At 36.4% G+C, this 21,645-nt stretch overlaps 3 protein-coding genes across 4 annotated transcripts in view; all 3 read left to right on the top strand.

Moving 5' to 3' along the window:
* Window positions 1–3,594, top strand: part of LOC118271821 (uncharacterized) — a 123,388-nt gene extending 119,794 nt beyond the window's left edge. For both annotated transcript variants that reach the window (XM_050698522.1, XM_035588058.2), the window contains one exon: window positions 98–3,594. In XM_050698522.1, the coding sequence (XP_050554479.1) occupies window positions 98–208 (111 nt within the window). In that variant the 3' untranslated portion in view covers window positions 209–3,594. The remainder of the gene's footprint in view (window positions 1–97) is intronic.
* Window positions 3,595–4,571: 977 nt separating this feature from the next.
* LOC118276682 (acireductone dioxygenase) lies at window positions 4,572–9,350 on the top strand. The gene is made up of 4 exons (XM_035595124.2): window positions 4,572–4,770; window positions 6,046–6,212; window positions 6,699–6,831; window positions 7,229–9,350. The coding sequence occupies exons 1-4, from the start codon at window positions 4,648–4,650 to the stop codon at window positions 7,361–7,363; spliced, it is 558 nt and encodes a 185-aa protein (XP_035451017.2). The 5' UTR covers window positions 4,572–4,647; the 3' UTR covers window positions 7,364–9,350.
* Window positions 9,351–11,231: 1,881 nt separating this feature from the next.
* LOC118270378 (autotransporter adhesin BpaC) overlaps window positions 11,232–21,645 on the top strand; it is a 33,940-nt gene continuing 23,526 nt past the window's right edge. The window contains exon 1 of the mRNA XM_035585955.2: window positions 11,232–14,947. Coding sequence (XP_035441848.2) covers window positions 11,232–14,947 — 3,716 coding nt within the window. The remainder of the gene's footprint in view (window positions 14,948–21,645) is intronic.

Here is a 21,645-nt window from a genome sequence, read left to right as displayed (position 1 = left end):
GAATTGAATACATTAGGGATATGTTTTATAATGTAAGTTCTACGCTTTAACAGAATTTATTACTTTTTTCTAAAATTGTCTTGTTTTTTGTTTTCAGGACAACTCCGAAGAGATGTACAGCTTGGACAACGACTCCTTCCTCAATTCTCTGGAGGCGATGACCATTCAGAACTACTGGACGGACACAGTCAAGCACACCAAACTCTGATCATGTCACACCTCATGACGTCACCCACACAAGATGTCGGACCAAACTAATTTTTACCATTACTGTCATAATGGGAATTGAAGATGACCATGATTATACCAAGGACATTATGTCGAGACAATTTTAATACTAATACAGCTATGTTTTGTCAAAGATATCTAAGGAATTGACATGATTCGTATCTATAATCTAACATGCATCTAAAATCATGACAGATTAGATAAAACAAATCTAAATGTCAACTTTGATACTGTCTGATTAGAAATTTTAAATTAAGAACTTGAATGACGTGACTACAATATGACAGTTGATCAAATAATTCGATATTCAAATTTTTCTGTGATTATTTTATTGATTTTTAATGTTTTTTTTTATGATTTTAATTCAAACATTTTAACTATTTTGATTTTATTTGAGAGTTCTAAACTCGTGAAATGACATGGATTTCGGAAACATTTTTTAAACAAAAATATTTTTATTTACAGAAGTTTTGCGAAACCTCCAATAAATAGGCCTAGAAATGAATTTATTCATTATATTTGAATGAAAACCCCGACTTGATAAGGACAAATGCTTTGTATACTCTCTTTGAACTCTATAACAATAAACATACGTACGTTTGTCACCAAATCTATAATTATAGGATATCCCTTGTAGTGACAAAGTGAATAAAAAATCTTCACATGACTTGTCATGGTTCTAATTCGACCAAAGCTGTAACATCAACAGTTCATATTGATCAGTTTTTACATAAAATAAAATTGTATCTAAAAATATTTTAAACTATCTTGTCTCTACTTATCAACTTCTGTTTGACAGAAAGAGGAAGATATTTATTAATATTTTTAGCGCCAATTTCATTTAATTTATTTTTTTCCGTATAGGCAAAGGCAAGTAACAACCAGAAAAGTATTTACGCGAAAGCATGTAAAATTAAATGTTCTCTTATAAATAAACAAGATCAGCCTTTATAACGTGCGGCGCTCTGATTGGTTGCTCCAAATTAACTAACCAATCAAAGGGCTAATCAACTCGCACTCAGTACCCAGTTTTTTTAAGCTAGATTTAGTGTTCAGGTTTCTAAGAAATCTGTCAAAAATCTAGATTCGTTCTTGAGTAATATTTTATCCTACCCATGTAAGAAATTTACTATGTATTTTCACAATCAATTCATTCCTATCTGCATATGAACTGTTGATACAAAAAAACATGGACTTAAAAAATAATGACGACATTTTTCTACATTTTATTAAAACGTAAATTTTAATTAATATAATACGATGCAATCTTAAGATAGAGTAATTAATATTTTTAATAAATACATACCTATGTGTAGATTTAATTTATATTAGAATTTAATAATATATGGTTTTGTCGTAAAATTGTAAATACATAATAATTGTTGTGATAATTTTCGTTAGATTACTGTTTTGTTTCGGTAGTTGTGCAGATTTGTTTAATATTTGTATATTTTCCCATGGTTACACTAATAGTAGAGTGTCTTCTAAATTGTTCCTAAATTATTTTCTATCATACAAATATTTTCTTCGTAGTTTTTATTTTGCATATCAGTAAAAATGTATGAAAATAACACCAATCAATAAAAATAGAACAAATGTTAAACACCTCTGCACAAAGAATGGTATATAAAAGCTGCGACAAATATGTCGCAAAGAATATTGTAGTGTATTCTTGTCGCGATATTTTTTGATCGCACCTTGTGACTCCGTAGTACATCTTGTCCCAGTAGATTGTACATGTAACTACGTGTAAATTTGATATTTTTGTAATATTCCCTTTGTGTGAAGTTTAAACAGAACACTGTATTAGAACAATGCCCATTATAATACTAAAACTATAAAAAACTAAATTGTAAATTGACTTTACAGTTTGTTTTTAAAAAAGTATTTGTTTTGAGGTATGTATCTACAACAGTTTTCTGTGCTAAACTTATAGGTTGTAAGATTGAAGATTACTATTCTTTAACATTTTTCCAAATAAAATTCCACCATCAATATTCATGTAACATAGTTCATAAGCCCCATTCATGCTAAGACAATTGAAGATAGTTGACATGTTGTGAATTCGACATGTGATTCTGTTGTGTTAAGATGAATGGGAAGCTTTAGACATAAGGATGTGATCTCAATATATCATTTTTGAATAAGCGTGAAATATCTATGTGTGTGATAGCTTTAATGTTCCCTATTTACTTTTTATTACTATAAGGTATATAAACAGCGTACCTATGTATTTAAATGCATCCCATACTTTTCAAATTTATACTTAAACATAAACATGTCAGCCATACTTATTAATATTTATTTTTTATTCATTAATTTTTTTTATTGTGAGTTTCAGACTTTAAAATAATTTGTGATTGTTAATTGACACGTTTTCTAATATAATTTATGATTTCTTAAGGGTCGGCAAAACGCATGTAACGCCCCAAGTGTTGCAAGCCTTCACAAGCCACAGTAACCACTTACAATCAAGTGGGCAGAGTGCTTTCTTGCCACAGTCGTGGTATAAAAAAATATTTGTTTTGTGTATATTTTTATTGTGATTCTAGATCCGTCCATTGATTGAGATTTTGTTTTCTTTAAACATTTTTAAATTGATTGAATAGTCTATATTTATATAACATTCATTAGAATATTTATTTGTTATTTTCTCAGTCATATCAAAATATTATCTGTGAATATATTAACTTGTATGTGTAATCATTAACATGGTGTGAAATATTTAAGCGTGTAACATTATTTAGTCGGGCAATTTCGATGTTTTTGAATACTTAATAAAGAAAATCGAGAAAGTTGAGCTTAATTCGTGTAGAATCAAGTATTAGAGGCAAGTGGTAATTAAAAATGTATGTTAGTTTACGTAAAAATGTGAATAACCAAACTACCATCTCTTTCCTTGTAATGGTGCTCCCACACAGCAGTTATATAACGTTATACAACATTGTGTAACATTTATAACAGCATGTAACATACTCTACAACCACTGTTATAATTTGTTTAAACACAAATATTATTGTTACACATTGTTGTATAACGTTATATAACTGCTGTGTGGGAGCACCATAAGAATAACAAGAGTGTACTTTAATTTTTTAATTAATACCCATGAGTTGTGAGATAAATATTTTAATAGTTTTTGAAACTACCCCACAGTAACCTGTACTTATTATAGTTGCCATAGATAAAATATGTTTCGTTTAAATGTAAAAGTTCCCAGTACAAGGTGCTAGGAGATTTTTGTCGGTAGAAAGAAACTTAAGAACCCCCAATTTATGTAGTCTACAATAATGTGTAATTGGTTTATAAGCCAAAATAACTATAGTAATAATTTAGTATCATTAAATATATTTTTACTTGGAATAATGTCTTTTATTGCCCCTTCATACATATTTCGTTAAGATATGTATACCTGTCTGTGTCTCATCTAAGCATCGTGGTGACCCTGATGTTAAGCAGTTCGCTCCACGCATGCTAGTACAGGTTCGAAACCTGTTTATTCTATGTTGCGTATCTCTTCCTCTTTATCAATTTATATTCCTTTTATAACTTTCGATCAGCGATAATATTGTTCGAAGGGCAAAATTACTCGAATTTGTTGAAAAATATTTTGTCACTTGATACAAAGAAGGGACAAAAGTAAATCCTTTGATAAATCATAATATTGTATCACCTATAGGTATTACTATACTCTTTATACAAGTCGAAAATGAGTCCATAGAACGTCTCATCGCGTCCGCATCGTCCAAGGTGTATAAAGTGTGCACAAAAATATCGACTAGTCGGGAGAAATGGAATAACGTTCTTCGGGCTATAGCAACTGGACTCATCATGTTAAGCACGACCACTCTGTCAAGAGATGAATGGTATAAATATTAGTTTGTGAGGTTGATGTGTGTACATTTTTATTTTTTTTCGTAAAAAATACTAAATACACTTAAAGGAAAGTTGGTACAGACAGACCGTACAAAGATAGATTATAATCTGGAATAGCACATGAGGTACCTTTATCCCAGGAACACGGGTGAAGCACGTTTCTAATAAATCGATAGACCGTACTCGTCTAAGATTAGACGTGTTACCAGATGGTAAAACTAGGCTGATAGGCAAATTTTTGGATATTTCTCAATTTTGGATATAAATCTAATATTTACTCAGTAGTCAGTATATCCATTTTCAGTATTTGTCCGCAAAATCGACCATGTAGGTAAGATTCGTACTACACGGGATAGATAATCGTTAAACTCTTATCGCCCAACACTATCGTTTAACCACAAAAAAACTAAACTGTCAGAATTTTATGTTGTTGTCATTTTTCATGTCAAATGTCAATGTCAGTTGTCAATAACAAGTCGCGTTAATCGCCAGTGCTGTGATTATTTACTAAATTAAATTAAATTAATAAAGTAAACATTGAAAATGGTGCAAGCGTGGTACATGGATGAAGAGAAAACTGACCAGCGTCTGGAACATCACAAGAACCCGCCAGAATTCATTTCCCTCGAAGATCTTTATAAGAAAACCGGCGTTGAATATTTTAAAGTTAGTACCTTTCTGCGTAGTTCTTATGCTTAATTTAATAGCTTGTTATCAATATTTTTTCTCGTGTAATGAAGACGTTTTACAGATAACGCTACTTATCACTGTAATGGTCTAAAAGTTGCCAATCATTCATCTTAAAAAGTTACAATACTATTACTAAGTACTTATTCACTATTGTATAAATGCTATGTAAGGTCATAGGTCATCATGTGGAATAATTAAGATAATATTTTATAAGTATTGTGACTTATTATTCAACATAAAATATTTTGATTGATGTTTAAAATGGCTACTACATTTTCATATGGACTGAAAACTGGTACAGATGTTACTGCATCAATATAATATACAAAACTAACTCTAGGTAACTCTTTTGTGTTATAATTTTATTGTGTACTCTAGTACCTTTGGCCCCGATGTTTAAGACGCCTGCATTGTTATAATTACTATTGTATGCATTGAAATTAATAGCATAGATACAGGCCACTCAGTATTTCCTTGTACTACATGTAATATGTTATCTGTGGAGATAAATAAAGTTAGTCTGTGTCAAGCACAACTAACTTAGATAAATTGGAAGCTCTTCAAACTAGATTTTTAAAACTACTTGTCACTAAAAAAACTAAAAGCAACTGTAAAGGAGATTACAGAAAATTATTTAAAATATGTAAAATTTTGCCGATTACTTTAAAACATAAATATCTTTTATTAGTTAACCACCATGGAACCCAAGAACATACCTTAACTTATGTGAACAACACTCTTAACACACGATCTATGGCTGCTGGTAGATTCAATGTACCCAGAGTCACCAATTACTATGGTGACAGGACACTAAACAAGAGAATACCTTACCTATTAAACAATCTGCCAGCAGACATAAGGAGTGAAGCAAAATTAATTAGATTTAAACGTAAATTAAAATTATATTACTTAGACACTTTTAATTTGTAAAAACATATATTATTAACATAGAGATTCAGCGACCCCACAGTCAAACTATTAAAACGGTTTTGTGGGGCTTAGTATATTGTAATGTAATTTATATGGAAATTGAATAAATAAATAAATAAATAAGCACTTCCTGTGTATATTATTATGCATCTCATGCATAAGTGTGCGGGTTCGAAACCTACCATCAATAAGTACAAATGAGACTTTTCCGAGTTATATATACTTTCTTAGATAACACCGCTGTGAGAAAAATTGGACCTATAATTTCTGATTACAAGTTTGAAAGTCCACTCCTAACCCGCACATGTCTAACAATTACAGCTGAATGTGGACACATACACAACTGATGGAGTGCTGGACAAGTTGAAGCAGGAGCGAGGGTACACCTACGAGGATGAGATGACCTGCTCCAAGGAGTGTCTGCCCAACTACGAGGAGAAAATCAAGTCATTCTTCACTGAGCACTTGCATACTGATGAGGAGATTCGGTAAACTGCATAGTGAAAAAGTTATCTGGGCAAAAACTTGCCATAGTCTAATATGTAGGCTTAATTATGAATATAACATATTGTTTGTTTTTCCTTAATTTCTCTGTCCCTATGTCCCTTTGTATGCTTAAATCTTGAAAACTATGCAACAGATTTTGATGTGGTTTTTTTAATAGATAGAGTGATTCGTGAGGACGATACATATGTATAATACATGCATATCACCATTGCACCCATGAGAAGCTGGGGCGGGTCGCTAGTAAATAAATAAATACATTCATAATATGACATCTTCAAGACTCGATGGGGTAGACAGAGGTGCACACCTACTAAGTAACAGGAGACTGGAGTGAGTCCTTTACCATCATCCCGGATGCATTTCCAGACTCCATCCTATTACTGAAATACTTTCGGAAATCCAAAGAAGGAATTGGTATGAATTAACAAAAAGAATAGCAATTTATATTATGAATTGTAATGTTCCAGGTTTGTGTTGGCTGGCTCCGGATACTTCGACGTGCGCGATGGCCAAGACCATTGGATCCGCATCGCGGTCACCGCCGGCGACATGATCGTCATCCCCAGCGGCATCTACCACCGGTTCACACTTGATACTAATGTTAGTCTTGCATTTTTTTAAAGCGAAAATTTCACCAGTTGTGTTATAAGTTCCGTACCATATAAGCTAAGCTGGGCCCAATTCCAGAATCAATGATTTGAATCAGAAAAATTATTAATGAATGAATATTACTATTACTAATTTTCGATTAACCGGAAAATACGCCATGGTGCTTTGCCCGACTAGGTAATCGAACAACCACCTCCACCTCTGGCTCGGCTTGTCTTATTATAAAATTGGTAATTTACGTATAGTTAAATAACTCAATGGTAATCAGTCTCAGTCTTGATGAAAAGCATTGAAATAATTAAATATAAACTTTGTATTAACTATAAAAACAATAATATTTTTAAACTTTACTTTATATTATTCTAACAAAATGTTCTCTAAATTCCAGAACTTCATAAAGGCGAAGCGGTTCTTCATCGGCGAGCCGGTGTGGCTGCCGTACAACCGTCCCGCTGACGACATGGACGCTCGCAAGCAGTACGTCGAGAAACTGGAGAAGGGTTTCCCTGTCACCGCTTGTTAAAGGATACCAAACATGAATTAGGTAGTGGAGTGTACATCCCATTTACGCAGAGATTTCTTTTTCTTTTCTACCTTTTTTTTGCTCACCAAATGGCGCAAATGTAGGCAGAGGTCTTTTTGTCCAATCACAGCAGTTGTCAAATATTTAACGTCCAATAGTGTTAAACGTTCACACTAGCACCAAGTATCACATAGTTTGTTAAACCAGGGCTACCAATTGAAATACATTAGGGAGGTAGTTTTTAAATACATATTAGATTGTGCCAAATTGTAAATTTTACTTGCGACCTTAACCGATGGTGCGCCTGAACTCTAATTAAAAACACCCTTCAAACCTTTAAAAAAAGCGTCCTTTTTGAAAAGCTAGCAACAGTTGTAGCTCTTGTAGCGTTGCGGGTATCATAGGCGGCACTGGTCGCTTACCGTAACGGTAATACAGTCAGGCCATCCATCTTCTTACTTACACATTAAGTTAAGAAAAATAAAAGAAATACCGTAAAACAGGGTGAATAGAAATCTGTGGGCGAATAGATACGAAAATCGGGTGAATATATGTTGGGAAAATATCCAAATATCTATTCACCCCATTCCTGCATCTATTCACTCCTTTTTTTACCCCGTTTTACCATAATATCGCTTGACTTCTTACTATTGGAACTTCATTTCGTTTTCTGTAACCAATAGTGATAATAAATACTGGAATATTACTGCCTCGTTGGTCGAGTGGTCGCAAGTGCGACTGCCGAACAAGAGGTCTCGGGTTCGATTCCCAGGTCGGGCAAAGTATTACTGGGCTTTTTTCGGATTTTCGAAAATTTCTCGGTAGTAGCACGGAGTCTGGAATTGTGTCCAGAATATGGCAATAGGCTCACCCCCTATTACATGGGACCTTAACACAAAAATGGTGAAAAGTGGGTGTACATTGTATAACGGCATTACGTGCCGTAATGTGCACCTCTGCCTACCCCTTCGGGGATAAAAGGCGTGAAGTTGTGTGTGTGTGTAATACTGGAATATTAGGTTAAGTTTATTCTAGAACGTGTAATCTGGCAGGATATTCTATATTATTGATTTATACTATGTTATATTGTTTTATTTAGATTGATTTATTTTGTTTTGTATCCAAGGCAGGTTGAGCATAGCTTTGGTGTATGCCATAATTTATGGAACTTCCAATTTTTATATTATTACAATTTGTTGTTTAACTGTAGTGCATAAAGTCTATTATTTATATATCTTGTATATTTCTACCATTATTCTGGCGGCCAAATAGTTTAAACCTTTATAGATTTTTTTTTTACTATTGTAATCATATTTCATAGCTGTATGGCTCGATTTTCGTTTTAAATGCCTTCAAATTAGCGTTTGTGTTAGAGTATAACATATGTGTCGCGCGCGTTGTCGCATTAACGCAGCGTTCATTTCACTCCAGAGGAAACGCTGCTCTTATACCTCAGTTTATAGTTATAAATTATACAACATAAGATAAGCATTCGAATATAATTATATATTAAACCTATTTAAGAATAGTATAAATCAATTGAAAGTGTTTAATGAGTGGAAATTCTTCAATAGAAACATATTTTACAAAACATAACACCACTTACTCTCTGAAAAGAAAAGCAGCGGTGTATTTAAATTACACAACTTTGATACCAATATTCCATGAAAAATTAACTTTGTATCTTATTACAATCGTCATAAAATCTAGTTTCCTATATCCGTAACTCCGCCCATAACGTAACAGGTTTTATTATTAGTGAGTAACACACTTGAAAAGGCAGAGTTTGCTCAAACAAACAAACAGACAAACAAACAAGTGAGGATATTAGATTTATACTAACTATTACTATATAAGTTGTTATACATATATTTTGTTATGCTATCTATACATATCAGTGCCTTATATAATTGTGTAGTTTAGTAGTTATTCATATTTTATTGTTAAATTGTAATATAATAATCATAATAAATATTGGTTTTACATATTTTTTTGTTTCTCTTTTATTGACTATAATCTTCGGTAACAAATTTTGTTTTTTTTTTTATTTTATTCTATATCCTCGCGACTAACATTTTTTTACTATATATTTTTTTTTAATATGTTCAGAAGCTATTTTACAGGCTTTTTGGGTATTTTCGTAGGATGTAGGGAAGGGTTTCTTCCCGTCCGTCATCAAAAAAGTGGGCGCCGAAGAAATTTCGCCCAGAGCGCTAGTAGTCCCAAATTCGGCACTGAGTTAGACACACCCTCTCACCTCACACAGGACGAGTGAGGAGTTTTACGGTATCCAATAAGTAGCTGGCATACTTATTGGACACCGTAAAATTCGTAGTGTAGCGAATAAATGCCTTATTCTTTCTTTCTCTCTTCCTTTCTTTGCTATAACACACTAGCGGACCCGACAGACGTTGTCCTGTCTACACGATATTCTCAGATCCCCTTGAACACACAAAAAATTTCATCAAAATCGGTCCAGTCGTTTAAGAGAAGTTCAGTGACATACACACTTACAGAAGAATTATATATATGTATAAAGATTAGCACTAGCACCACAGGTGCTATACTACACCACACCACAGTGCCACAATTTTTAAGTAATATTTAATATAAACTTTTTTGTTTGACATACTCGCCATAGCCAAATTGATTCTCAACTCCATATTATTTATTCCATACAAAAGACATCGTCGGAGCCGTAAGTACCTAATTAATATAATTTGGTTGCTAGAATAATTAAATTATGTACATCTACTGCAAACCGTCCAGTGCTGAACAAAGGCCTCCCTATTTGAAGAGGTTGTTCACTGGATACCTCTGTAATCCTCACGATTAGAGTGGTTATTTCATCGTCACCATTCACATCGCCCACTGCTCGACTACAGGCGCCCTCTAAAAGAGAGGTGCCATGCTATGCCATGCTCGGTTACCGGGTTGGAGAATCTGGGGGCACGGGAGTGCCCCCGCCAAGACGAGCCATGCAGTTTATCAGGGTTAATTACGTGACTGAAAATTTTAATGTGCTCACCTCATAGTAACTAGTTGCAATTTCATTACCTACCTGTTCACACTATACATATGTGTATATCTACCAACTAAACTGAACCTGGATATAAGGTGTAGGACATCCAGGAACATCTAGGTAGTTCTGAAGTTCTGAAAGTAGATTTGTACCAATAAGGTAAGTAAGTACATAACATAAACATATTAAGATCTCATTCAAGAGCAAACTATAGGTACCTATAGAGAATACAAACGTCAAATGCCATTCTTTCCTCTAAAAAAATAAACAAGCCTTCAATCGAAAATCTATCAAACGGTCCGTCTTTACGTCTTTACAAACTCTGCATGTCAAAATTCTAATTAATAACATGCACACAACATAACAGTCAAAATGTTCATCAGTGCACTCCCAGTCTTTACCAATTATCCGTAAAGGTAATTATTTTAAATGGTATGACACCCGCACGTACGGCCCAGGAAAGTCTATGGACTGGATATACGTGTTGTACATTGTACTGAAGCCAGTCGAAATCATCCTCACTACTATTTTCCCACCGGAAAAAGAGTCACCCGCTTATTTTCGTAGGTATGATACTTAATAAAACTTGTAGTTTTGCATACAAATGCGTAGTTCCCTCAGTCTAAAATAAATTATTTCCACTTTCCAACAAGTACCTTGTGATTACTTTAAAAAGTTAGATAATAGGTGTAGTTACACATTTTCTTAGTAAATTTTTAAGATATAAGTATGCTATTCGACGTAAAATAGTAGGTAAAATGACTTTACAACACATTATCATACCTCGTAAAAAATCATAGATAGGTACATTAGCATTTCAAATAGATCAGTATTTAATTGAAATAAATGTATTTCAGACGTTCCATCTTCGCTCCAGACGATTACGACGACGACGAAGAGGAGGAAAATCCCAAAAAATATAAAGTTTATAAAAGATATACTAAGTCACACACCGGTATATCTGGATTGGACGTTAATAAACGAGATCACGATAGCAATTATATCAGGGGTAATACATGCAGTTGCAACGGTCGCGCTTTTGGTGCTAAAGATACTTACGGTAACGTCACCGCAACTCCCAGTACTATCAGTGGTCTTAATTTTGGTATTAGCAGCACTAGAAGCACTAACGCTTTAAGAATAGCCAGTAGTCATGGAACTACTTCCTACGTGGAGCCCCAAAGTGGCTGTAGAAATAGGCAACCAGTAAACATTAGTGGTAATTCTGTCGTTGCAAGACCTAATGGTGGCAGTACCAGCGGATTCACTACAGGCCTTGACAGTAGCACGGTCTCAGGAGAAACTAGAAGCAATATAGCCTTCAAAGGAGGTAGCACTAGAAGCCTTGCTAGCTGTCCTAATGCTTGCAGAGGAGAAGTTACTAAAAGTGCCACTCCCCTTTCAAGAGGCGTGGGTGATAATACTATTGCGTTAGCAGGAACTACTGATCTAGATACTGATACATTGGCTCCAGGCCTTAATGGTGCCACTAAAGCTTTCGCAGGAAACAAAGGTGTAGATACCAGTACATTGGCAAGAGTTCCTAATGGCGGTACAAGTACCTTCGGAGGAAACAAAAGCACTAATGCAGGAGGTTTTAGTACTGACACCGGTGCGTCTGTAGTTGGCTCCAGTGGCGGTACTAGGGACGTCATAGAGGGCAAAAGTGTTGACACCGATGCCTATAAGCATTGGCTTCGTGGTAACACCACTTCCCTGGCTGGTAGTAAAACTGCAGACGTTTTGGTCTTGTCAGGGGATCTTAGTGGAGGTAAGACTCTCATTTCGGACAATGAAAATGGTGATGTCAGTGCCTTTACAACTGGTTGTGGGGGCAACTCTACCTACCTGACGAAAGGTAAAACTACAGTGTGCGGAGCCCTTACAAAAGGTACTGGTGGAGGTACAAATCTTGTTACGAGTGACAAAAATGCCGATGTCAATGCCTTTAGCCGTGGGGGGTACACTAAGTTAGCACCAAGGGGTGGTGATACAAGTACCCTACTAGGTGAGAGAAGTGCAGACACTGATGCCTTTCCTGAAGGTCCTGGTAACACCAAAACTAGTATCGTGACATGTGGTAAAAGTACATTTAGACATGACTTATGTGGTGACACCAGTAACCTGTTAAGGGGCAAGAGCACAGGGACTAGTACCTTTGCAAAAGGTCTTGGGGGTAGTACTAGTGTCATTACGGGTGGCAAAGATGGCGATGTCAGTGTCATCACTCGTGACCTTGGTGGCAACATTAGTGCCCTAACAGATCTAAGAGATCTTAATGGAGGTACTACAACCGTTACGACTCCCAAAAGTGCTGATGTCAGCGCCTTTACACGTGGTCTTGTTGGCGAGACCAGTACCCTGACTGGAGACAAAACTGCAGAGAGTACTAATTTCGTTACGGGTGGCACACGAGATGGTATCAGTGCCTTTACACGTGATCTTGGTGCTAACACCCGTACCCTGACGGGAAGCAAGACTCCAGAAGGTGAAGCCTTCGCAAAAGGTCTTAGTGGTGGTGCGAGTTTCAACAAAGGATCTAAAAGTGTTCATATCAGTGACTCTCCGGGAAATTTTGGTCTTGGCGATAAAAGTGTCTTTATATGGGGCAAAAGTGCTGGCGTTAGTGATTTCACAAATGATAAAAGTGCCGACACTGGTGCTTTTGCTGGAAGCCTTGGTGGCGGCGGCACTAGTATCAGTACAGGTGGAAAAAGTGCCAATGCTGTGTTAGAAGGCAAAAATACCGATACCAGCACATTTTTAGGTGCCTTTGGTACAAAGACGTTCACAGTGGGCCGAAGTATTGATACAAGCACCTTCAAACCAATTATTGGAGAAACATTTAGTGGAGGCAAAATTAGCAGTCATAATGTCTTCGGAGAGGGTATTGGCAGTGTCGCTAAAGGCGTCTCTGATCGCTTCAGTAGTGGAGTTACTTCAGGATTTACCTCTACCTCTGATGGGACTAAAAGTTATTCTGGGGATTATTCGCTCGGTGTCGGAAATCTCGCCAGTAGAGCAGTCTCAACTGGTACAGACGCGGTTACTAGTGGTATCGTTGGCGGCGCTACAAACCTTACTAGTGGAGCCTTCAGCGGCATTACCACGGTCACAGGGATAATAAGATCTGTTGCTTCTGGCATCGCAGGTAGTGTTAGTGCCGTTGCTAATGTTGTTACAACTAGTATTAGCACTGCAACGGGTGGACCTCCTAGAGGATTTAGCATTGTTGCTAGTGGAATTAATCTTATCACTTCTAGTATATATAATATTGCTGGTACATCTGCAACTGGCATTAGTAATGTTGCTAGTGTAACTGCAATGGGCATTAGTAGTTTAGCTGGTGCAACTGCAACCGGCATTAGTAATGTTGCTGGTGCAACTGCAACTGATGTTAATAATGTTGCTGGTACATCTGCAACTGGCATTAGTAATATTGCTAGTGTAACTGCAATGGGCATCAGTAGTTTAGTTGGTGCAACTGCAACCGGCATTAATAATGTTGCTGGTACATCTGCAACTGGCATTAGTAATATTGCTAGTGTAACTGCAATGGGCATTAGTAGTTTAGCTGGTGCAACTGCAACTGGTGTTAATAATGTTGCTGGTACATCTGCAACTGGCATTAGTAATATTGCTAGTGTAACTGCAATGGGCATTAGTAGTTTAGCTGGTGCAACTGCAACTGGTGTTAATAATGTTGCTGGTGCAACTGCAACCGGCATTAGTAATGTTGCTGGTGTAACTGCAACTGGCATTAGTAATGTTGCTGGTGCAACTGCAACGGGCATTAGTAATGTTGCTGGTGTAACTGCAACTGGCATTAGTAATGTTGCTGGTGTAACTGCAACGGGCATTAGTAATGTTGCTGGTGTAACTGCAACGGGCATTAGTAATGTTGCTGGTGTAACTGCAACTGGCGTTAGTAATGTTGCTGGTGCAGCTGCAAGCGGTATCCGTGCTGCAACGAGTGGAGCTCCTAGAGGATTTCGCAGTGTTGCTAGTGGAATTGATTCTATCACTACTGGTATATCCAATATTACCGGTGCAGCTGCAAGTGGCATAGCAGGCGGTGTTGGTAGCGTTGCTGGTGTAACTGCTACCGGCATTAGTAGCGTTGCCGGTGTAACTGCTACCGGCATTAGTAGCGTTGCCGGTGTAACTGCTACCGGCTTTAGTAGCGTTGCCGGTGCAGCTGCAAGCGGAATTAGTGCTACAGCGTATGGAGCCCCTAGGGGTTACAGTAACGTTGCGAGCGGGGTTGGCTCCCTTACTACTGGTATATCTGGTGGAATAAGCACCGTTGCCGAAAGTATCTTACAAAGCCTTGCCGTCGTTGCTTTGGGAATATATAGTGGTATTAGCATCGTTGCCGGTAGCGTGTACAGTGGCATAAGCAGTGTTACTGGTGGTAGTTCTGGTGCGAGTGGCGGGTCTGGTGGCGGTTACTCCGGTGGGACACGGACAGTAGCAACGCAAGCAGGCAGCAGTATGGCCGAAACGACGGGAATCATCATTTTTGCACTGTGGTACATAGCGATTGCGTTCAACTACTTCATGTGAGTGTTCTTTATTACTTTCCTATATTTTTTTTTAAATTAAAAATCAATAAGCGGTTTGCTCAAATTTCATGTGCCTAAAGTAGTGTGCCTTTTTTACCATTTATGCCTTTTTATTTTGTATTTTTCTAACTGGACTTTTTAGCAATCCGAAAAGCCGTTACGATTTCAGCTTTGTAAAAATAAAACACGAGTTTTGTTTTTTTATTTGTTTTAGTCAAAATTGTTCTGTTTTAGAACAGAGTATAATCATAAATTAATCATCAATTTGAAATGACAAAGACTTGAATCAAGTTCAATAAGTATTTTATCTTTATTATTATTTTCGTCTGAATGATTTGGTACTTGTTTAGACATAATAATTACTATTTTAATAATCCTATCATCATTAATTTGTCTCGCGACACAAATGGCATCACGGTTGGTACGATGTCGACCACATGTGTTCTTTAATTATTTTTGTACGTTTAGACGTACGACGTCTTAAGCATCCAGTTCTCATTCGGTTTTATTTTTTTAACTTTTATCACTTTTAAAGCAGACAAACTGTTTCAAAGTTTTCTTTTTTATTATTTATTCATCATTTTTACAATTACACATATTTACAAAAAACCACTAAGGTTTAAACTTGTGCTATCATGAATCCATCTCTCAGAATCGAAATTATATAAAATTAGTTTTTACAAATATATCCTCGTCCGTTATTGTCGCTAACAACATAATATATAATATTATAAAAACAAAAACTTGAAGTAAACAGTATCTAAATAAACAAATACATTCCTAAATAACATTTAAGTAATATGCTTAAGTTTACATTTGAATTACTGCACTAAGCACAAGGTTTAAAATTCTCACTCCAAACTAAATCTACATTTCAGGAGCTATAAGTACGTAACTAATAAGAGTAGTTTCTACTTAGTAATGTAAATGCGGATAAAGCGACCTTACACAAGTGTTCCCAACTTAATTCCCAGTTGGTCCACATATAGGTCAGGTTACGTAAGGTCCCACTCCAGTGCTGGCGACCTTTTAACTTTACGTTTCAGCTTACGAACGAAAGGTACTAATATTATGCGGCAATTTGTGACAAGACTGTCATTTCAGGATTTAGCTGAGTCAACATTTTGGGTTGGTTGACTGCCTCGTTGGTCGAGTGGTCGGAAGTGCGACTGCCGGACAAGGGGTCTCGGTTGTTCCATTCCCAAGTCGGGCTAAATATTACTGGGTTTTTTTCGGTTTTTCGATAATTTCTCAGTAGTAACACGGAGTCTGAAATTGTGCCCAATATATGGCAATAGGCTCACCCCCTATTACATGGGGCTTTATGACACAAATGGTGAAAAGTGGATGTACATTGTATAGCGGCATTGTGTGCCGTAATGTACACCTCTGTCTACCCCTTCGGGGATAAAAGGCGTGACGTTGAACGAACGAACATTCTGGGTTGTAAAATTTATGTTCGATATAAATTAAGTGGGGTATTACATAATTGCGGGAGCCAGTGGATGCAGATGGTGGCTTGTCGGTCTACGTGCAGGACTAAGGGGGAGGCTTTTGTTTAACAGTGTACGTCTTCAGGCAGATGATGATGGTTACATAATTTTTAACATTATTGGCGTCCACTTACTCGTTCGTTGTTTTTGCTGAGGAAATTCATCCAATGACTTCTCTCGCCTTGGGCGAGGCGAGGAGTGTCAGACTCTTACTGACTAAAAACCACCCCGTTCCTACTGCTTTTCGAGCCGGAGCCCCGGTAACCCGCTAGGCAGTTCTCAGGTTGCCTAAAAGTATTAAACCATGACTCCAGTCCTTTTCATTTCTTTATGTAATGTATGTTTCAGTCCCCCAATAACATATATTCAAGATATCCCTGGCATAAAACCTTTACAGCCTACCTAAAGTGGCATTTAGAGTTAGGTAGAGCTTTCCCTTCAAAATAACCTTCCTAAAATATCAGTGTTTATGAGCCTTCTGTAAATGCCATGCCATATTTTTACCTGAAATATAAACATCTGTAGGAAAATCCAAAAGACGTTTACAATTAGATACTAATACATTTAGATTCGGTTTATATTGGAGTGCAATAAACACATTGACTATTGAAACATATTGGAAAAACTTAATAAGATTCTATGTTTATTCTATGAGCTCGTTAAATGCAACATTAAAACAATTCTCATCCTAATTTACATCGCTCACTCCGTTCATGTAAACCATGCTTTAATGAATGAGGCAGATTTATTGTACGCCTATAAAGTAGAACAATTTATTGCCGCTCGAATTCAGAGCATTTTTAAAGAATACCTAATGAAAGTTTTGGAATGTTATTGGAGTATTCGGAATAGGAATTTGTTCGGATGAAATAAAGGCTTTGTAGATAGTAGCTGTTATGGTGTTTATCCACGTTGAACTGTGAAGTTAGACATGTCCTTGGTCCTTGTCCATAGCCTTCTCCTTGCTTCGCCAGAAGGCGATAAAAAAAACTTAACTCCCTCATTATCGTGTCGTGTCGTGTCGTGAAACTGGGTCGTTTTACAACTAATTAAAGTCCTCAAATATCCATGACACTCTTCAACAAACAAATTCTGGAATTGGAACTTGAAATGGGATATCAACCGCCATGATTACGGATGATCCGTGATCATGGCGCTTGCAACAGTGCCGAAATATCGGAAATTCATAGAACTAGAAAAACATGGTAAATATCCCGTTTCGAGTTCCAATAATTCTAGTGTTAGTGACCATGTCAGTTTAAAAACTTAAACAAATTCTGAACTGCCCGTCGTTTAATTATATGCTGTTTGCATTCCAGACCAGATATCTATAATATCTTTCCAGTGTTGGTTCATAGCTGTTCCCGTCCGCGGTATTACGCAATCTCAAGCTGGATCGATAGTCAGCGACCTTCTAAAGCCTGTACGAACCTAGATGTTGATGCTGAACATGTAGTTCCTGGGTCGTTACGAGTTATGCAACCCGCGCCTGCGCTCTCTCCTCACAAATCTGGGCCAAATACACAAGTGCTAGGTTCCTATGACATAATGAGGGCTGAATACTCTGAGCTTCGTTTAGGTACTTTGGAGTACCTCGCTACGTCTCTTCATTTCGCAGGGGTTTGAATGGCTTTTTGTTGTGCATTTTCTGTCGTAGAAAGAATCATTATGTGCGGTTTATATTTTTTGTGCACTTAAAAAGTATAATTGTATTATTGTACCTAACTCTTAAACTAAAGTAGTTTAAGAATTGCGCTATACTTTTTTCAACTAAAAAGTTACACTACTTTTTTTAAAGTAAAGATAGCTTTACTTTCACTACACTTTTAGAGGAGAATAACAGTGGAGTTATTCTCATTTCAGAGGGCTTGTTGTCTTAGGTACCTACTTTAACTTTTCACGTGTTAGGTTAGGTTAGTTATTTACATTTGATTTCTCTAACATTTCCTTCATGCAAATCATAGTAACGTTTATCTGATTTTCTTACGATCTGTGCCATCTCTATACCAAACTTTAAATGACGAATGATTAAAGGACAGACAAAGTTATTTTCTTTCCTTTTTTTTTCTTTTTAATAAAAACTTTGCCCCACACTAGGGTTTTCTCCTGTGTTGTGGGTGCGTTTACAAACATACAAGTTCACATACACATGATACCCAGACCCGAAACAACAATTTGTGAATCACACAAAGAGTTGTTCCGTGCGGGAATTGAACCCGCTACACGTTACTTGGCAGCCGGTTGCCCAGCCACCACGCCAACCGTGCAGTCATTAACACGATTAACAGACAGACAGAGTTATTTTCGCATCTATATACAATGTGATAGGGGTGGGACTTCAAACCCGTTAAGGCTGAGTACTACATCTAATTTTATCGACAAAAAAATAATATGGGGGGTTGAACCCCTAATTGAAAATATTGAAAATAGCGATTTTTTCGGTAAAAATAATTCAGAAATGATTCTTTTTTCTCACTAAAACATTATCAAACTATGAAAAAGTAATGAATTAGTTAGCCAAGGTTATTAGCTACCGTTTGTCGTTTTTTTTTTTGTTTCTACGACGCATACAACCTTTGATATAAAAAAAATTAAAAAAAATATTAAAATAGCCATAATTTTTAGGGGGAGGGGATTCGACCCCTTCGACCCCCGACTTTTGTCGATAAAATTAGATGTAGTACTCAGCCTTAGCGGGTTAGAAGTCTCACCCCTATCACATTGTATAATATTACTAGAAATAATATTGGATACTACGGTAGCGCTAACCGCAGAAGCTGTAGGAGCGGGCAATAAAACGAATGGAAACAAGATCTGGTATCGTCGACTATGCAGGTTATAATCTGCCTGGCGCGGGTCCAGACACAGACGTGCCAGTGTTTACGATAACACCTCACTGTTAGCCGTAGAATGCGCCCGCCAGCGAGTTATTGTCGATAGAACGTGGTACTAGGTAAAGGAGAAAGCGATCGGATTAAACGTAGGAGTTATATTGTAAAAAAAATCCTATTTCATACTGCTATTTCAATATTTTGGTGATTTTTTTATGGTATAAGCCGGTAAAGGAGCAACGCATCACCTGATGCTACCGGTGGTATGGTAGTGAGGTTACTGTAGGCCCAATTACCCAACAACCCTTAAATTCCTAACCCCAAAAAAACGCACGTACTTGTAACGCCTGTAGTGTTTGCGTGTCCATTGGCGGCGGCGATTGCTTACCATCAGGTGATCCACTTGCTCGTTTACATTCATACTTATCTTTTATATTTATTAGAAAAATATTTTTTCAGTTCCACCCGCCATTTTCCATCAATTACTCAATAGCCTATTGAAATGGCTACGTCGAATGACGCCTGTAATTGTGAGCCCATAAATCGACGGCGACTCAATTAAATTGGATAAGAGTAGCAATAAACAACCGCTACATACCAATCACACACGACCTTAGATAACAAGAAAGTCACTGCTAAACGTTGCACTTGCAACTAGCTTTCTATTTTTCTGTACAATTTGTATAATCTTGCTCTTTCAATATGTTTACTGGAGATTAGCGCTCTCAAAAATTGATAGAATTTTTACAATTAGACTGCACGGGTGACGCGGTGGTTGGGCAACTGGCTACCGTGTAACGGATGTGATCTTCAAATTGTTGCTTCTGGTCTGGGTGTCATGTGTATATGAACTTGTATGTTTGTAAACGTACTCACGACACAGTAGAAAATCCTAGAGAGGTGCAACGTTTTTTTTAATAAATAAATAATGAGAAATAGATTTTTATAGCCTGTAAGACCAATTATGATTTGTTCAATTATTGTTTTACTGTAAACAAATTTCAGAAATGATTAATTATTATTGAGTGTACAGCGTTCTTAATTCTTACTGTTAATCTTGTACACCTTCCCCACCACCTTTTCACACCACATTTTGTTTTATTGGACGCATTGGAAAAGCAATGGGCCCACTTTAAGCATTATAAAATACGTGCTACGTTCGCAAACGTTGACTTGTGTTGTTGTTTTTAAATCTGCTGTTGTAGGTTACTTGAAGGTCGCCACAATTATGAATTGCTGTATCATTTCACCCTATTTTCAATACTCACCTAATTCTTCTATATCTTCCATTTTTCCATTTCTCTCTCTCGTTCTTTTCTATATTCCTCTGTTTATATTTCCTATATTTCTTCGTATATTTCTACACGGTACCAATTCTAACACAATTTGTCATCGACAATAAGGAAACCGAGAGTGAAGACATTGTAACACAAGTTCTGAAGAGTTAAATATTATTTTACGGTACCAATTCTAACACAATTTGTCATCGACAATAAGGAAACCGAGAGTGAAGACATTGTAACATAAACATGTCGGTCTATAAATAACATTATTGCAGACGACACGGAATAAATAGACGGGACAGCCACAAAAACAAATAAAAAGTATTAATCCATACGAATGGAAAAAGATTTTCATACGAGCTGTAAAGAAGAATAACATTGGTGTCTTTTACTCGTCTATAAAATCGAAAACCTTGAACTATGAACAAGTGAATAGCTTCATATAACTTCAATAACCTGTTATTGAGCCAAGGAAAAAGATACCTAGGTACCCTTTTTAAGTTTCAAAAAAAGATCGTACTCCTCTATAAAAAGACCGCCAATGGGCTTGTAAATCTTCTGGCTTGTAGATCTAGATGTCCATGTGCGGTTCTGAACACTTACCACCATGCGATTCGTGTGCTCGTTCGCCTATCTAATAAAATATATACAGAGAATATTCGGGATTTTAATTTAAATACATAGTTTAGATTTCTATCCTGTGTTTAACTTTATTTATATATATTCCTGCATATCGTCTTCATTGGATTTTCTGTATTATCTCCTTCGTGCCAAATAAACGATAGAATGCCAATGAGTGCAGTCTGGCGTTTGTTGTTGAATCGCTTTATCTAATTCCAATCGTGCCAATATGGGGCGCTATTCATTCCATTTTATTTTTATTGTGCTAACCACTTAAGTGTTTTAGTGCATTACAAAAATAACTACAACAACTTTTTGGATTGCTCTGGTCTTGTGTAAATGTCCATTATATCTAACTTTTTAAAAATCCATTTATTCTTTTTGAGCTTTCAATTCAACCAATATAACTACCTCGTTTCAAACGAAACGAAATATTCTAGATAATGTTGGACAAATTCTCTTCCGTC

The sequence above is a fragment of the Spodoptera frugiperda genome, chromosome 15 (assembly GCF_023101765.2).
Source record: "Spodoptera frugiperda isolate SF20-4 chromosome 15, AGI-APGP_CSIRO_Sfru_2.0, whole genome shotgun sequence".
Lineage (NCBI taxonomy): Eukaryota > Metazoa > Arthropoda > Insecta > Lepidoptera > Noctuidae > Spodoptera > Spodoptera frugiperda.
This window is presented reverse-complemented; position numbering and strand designations above follow the sequence as displayed.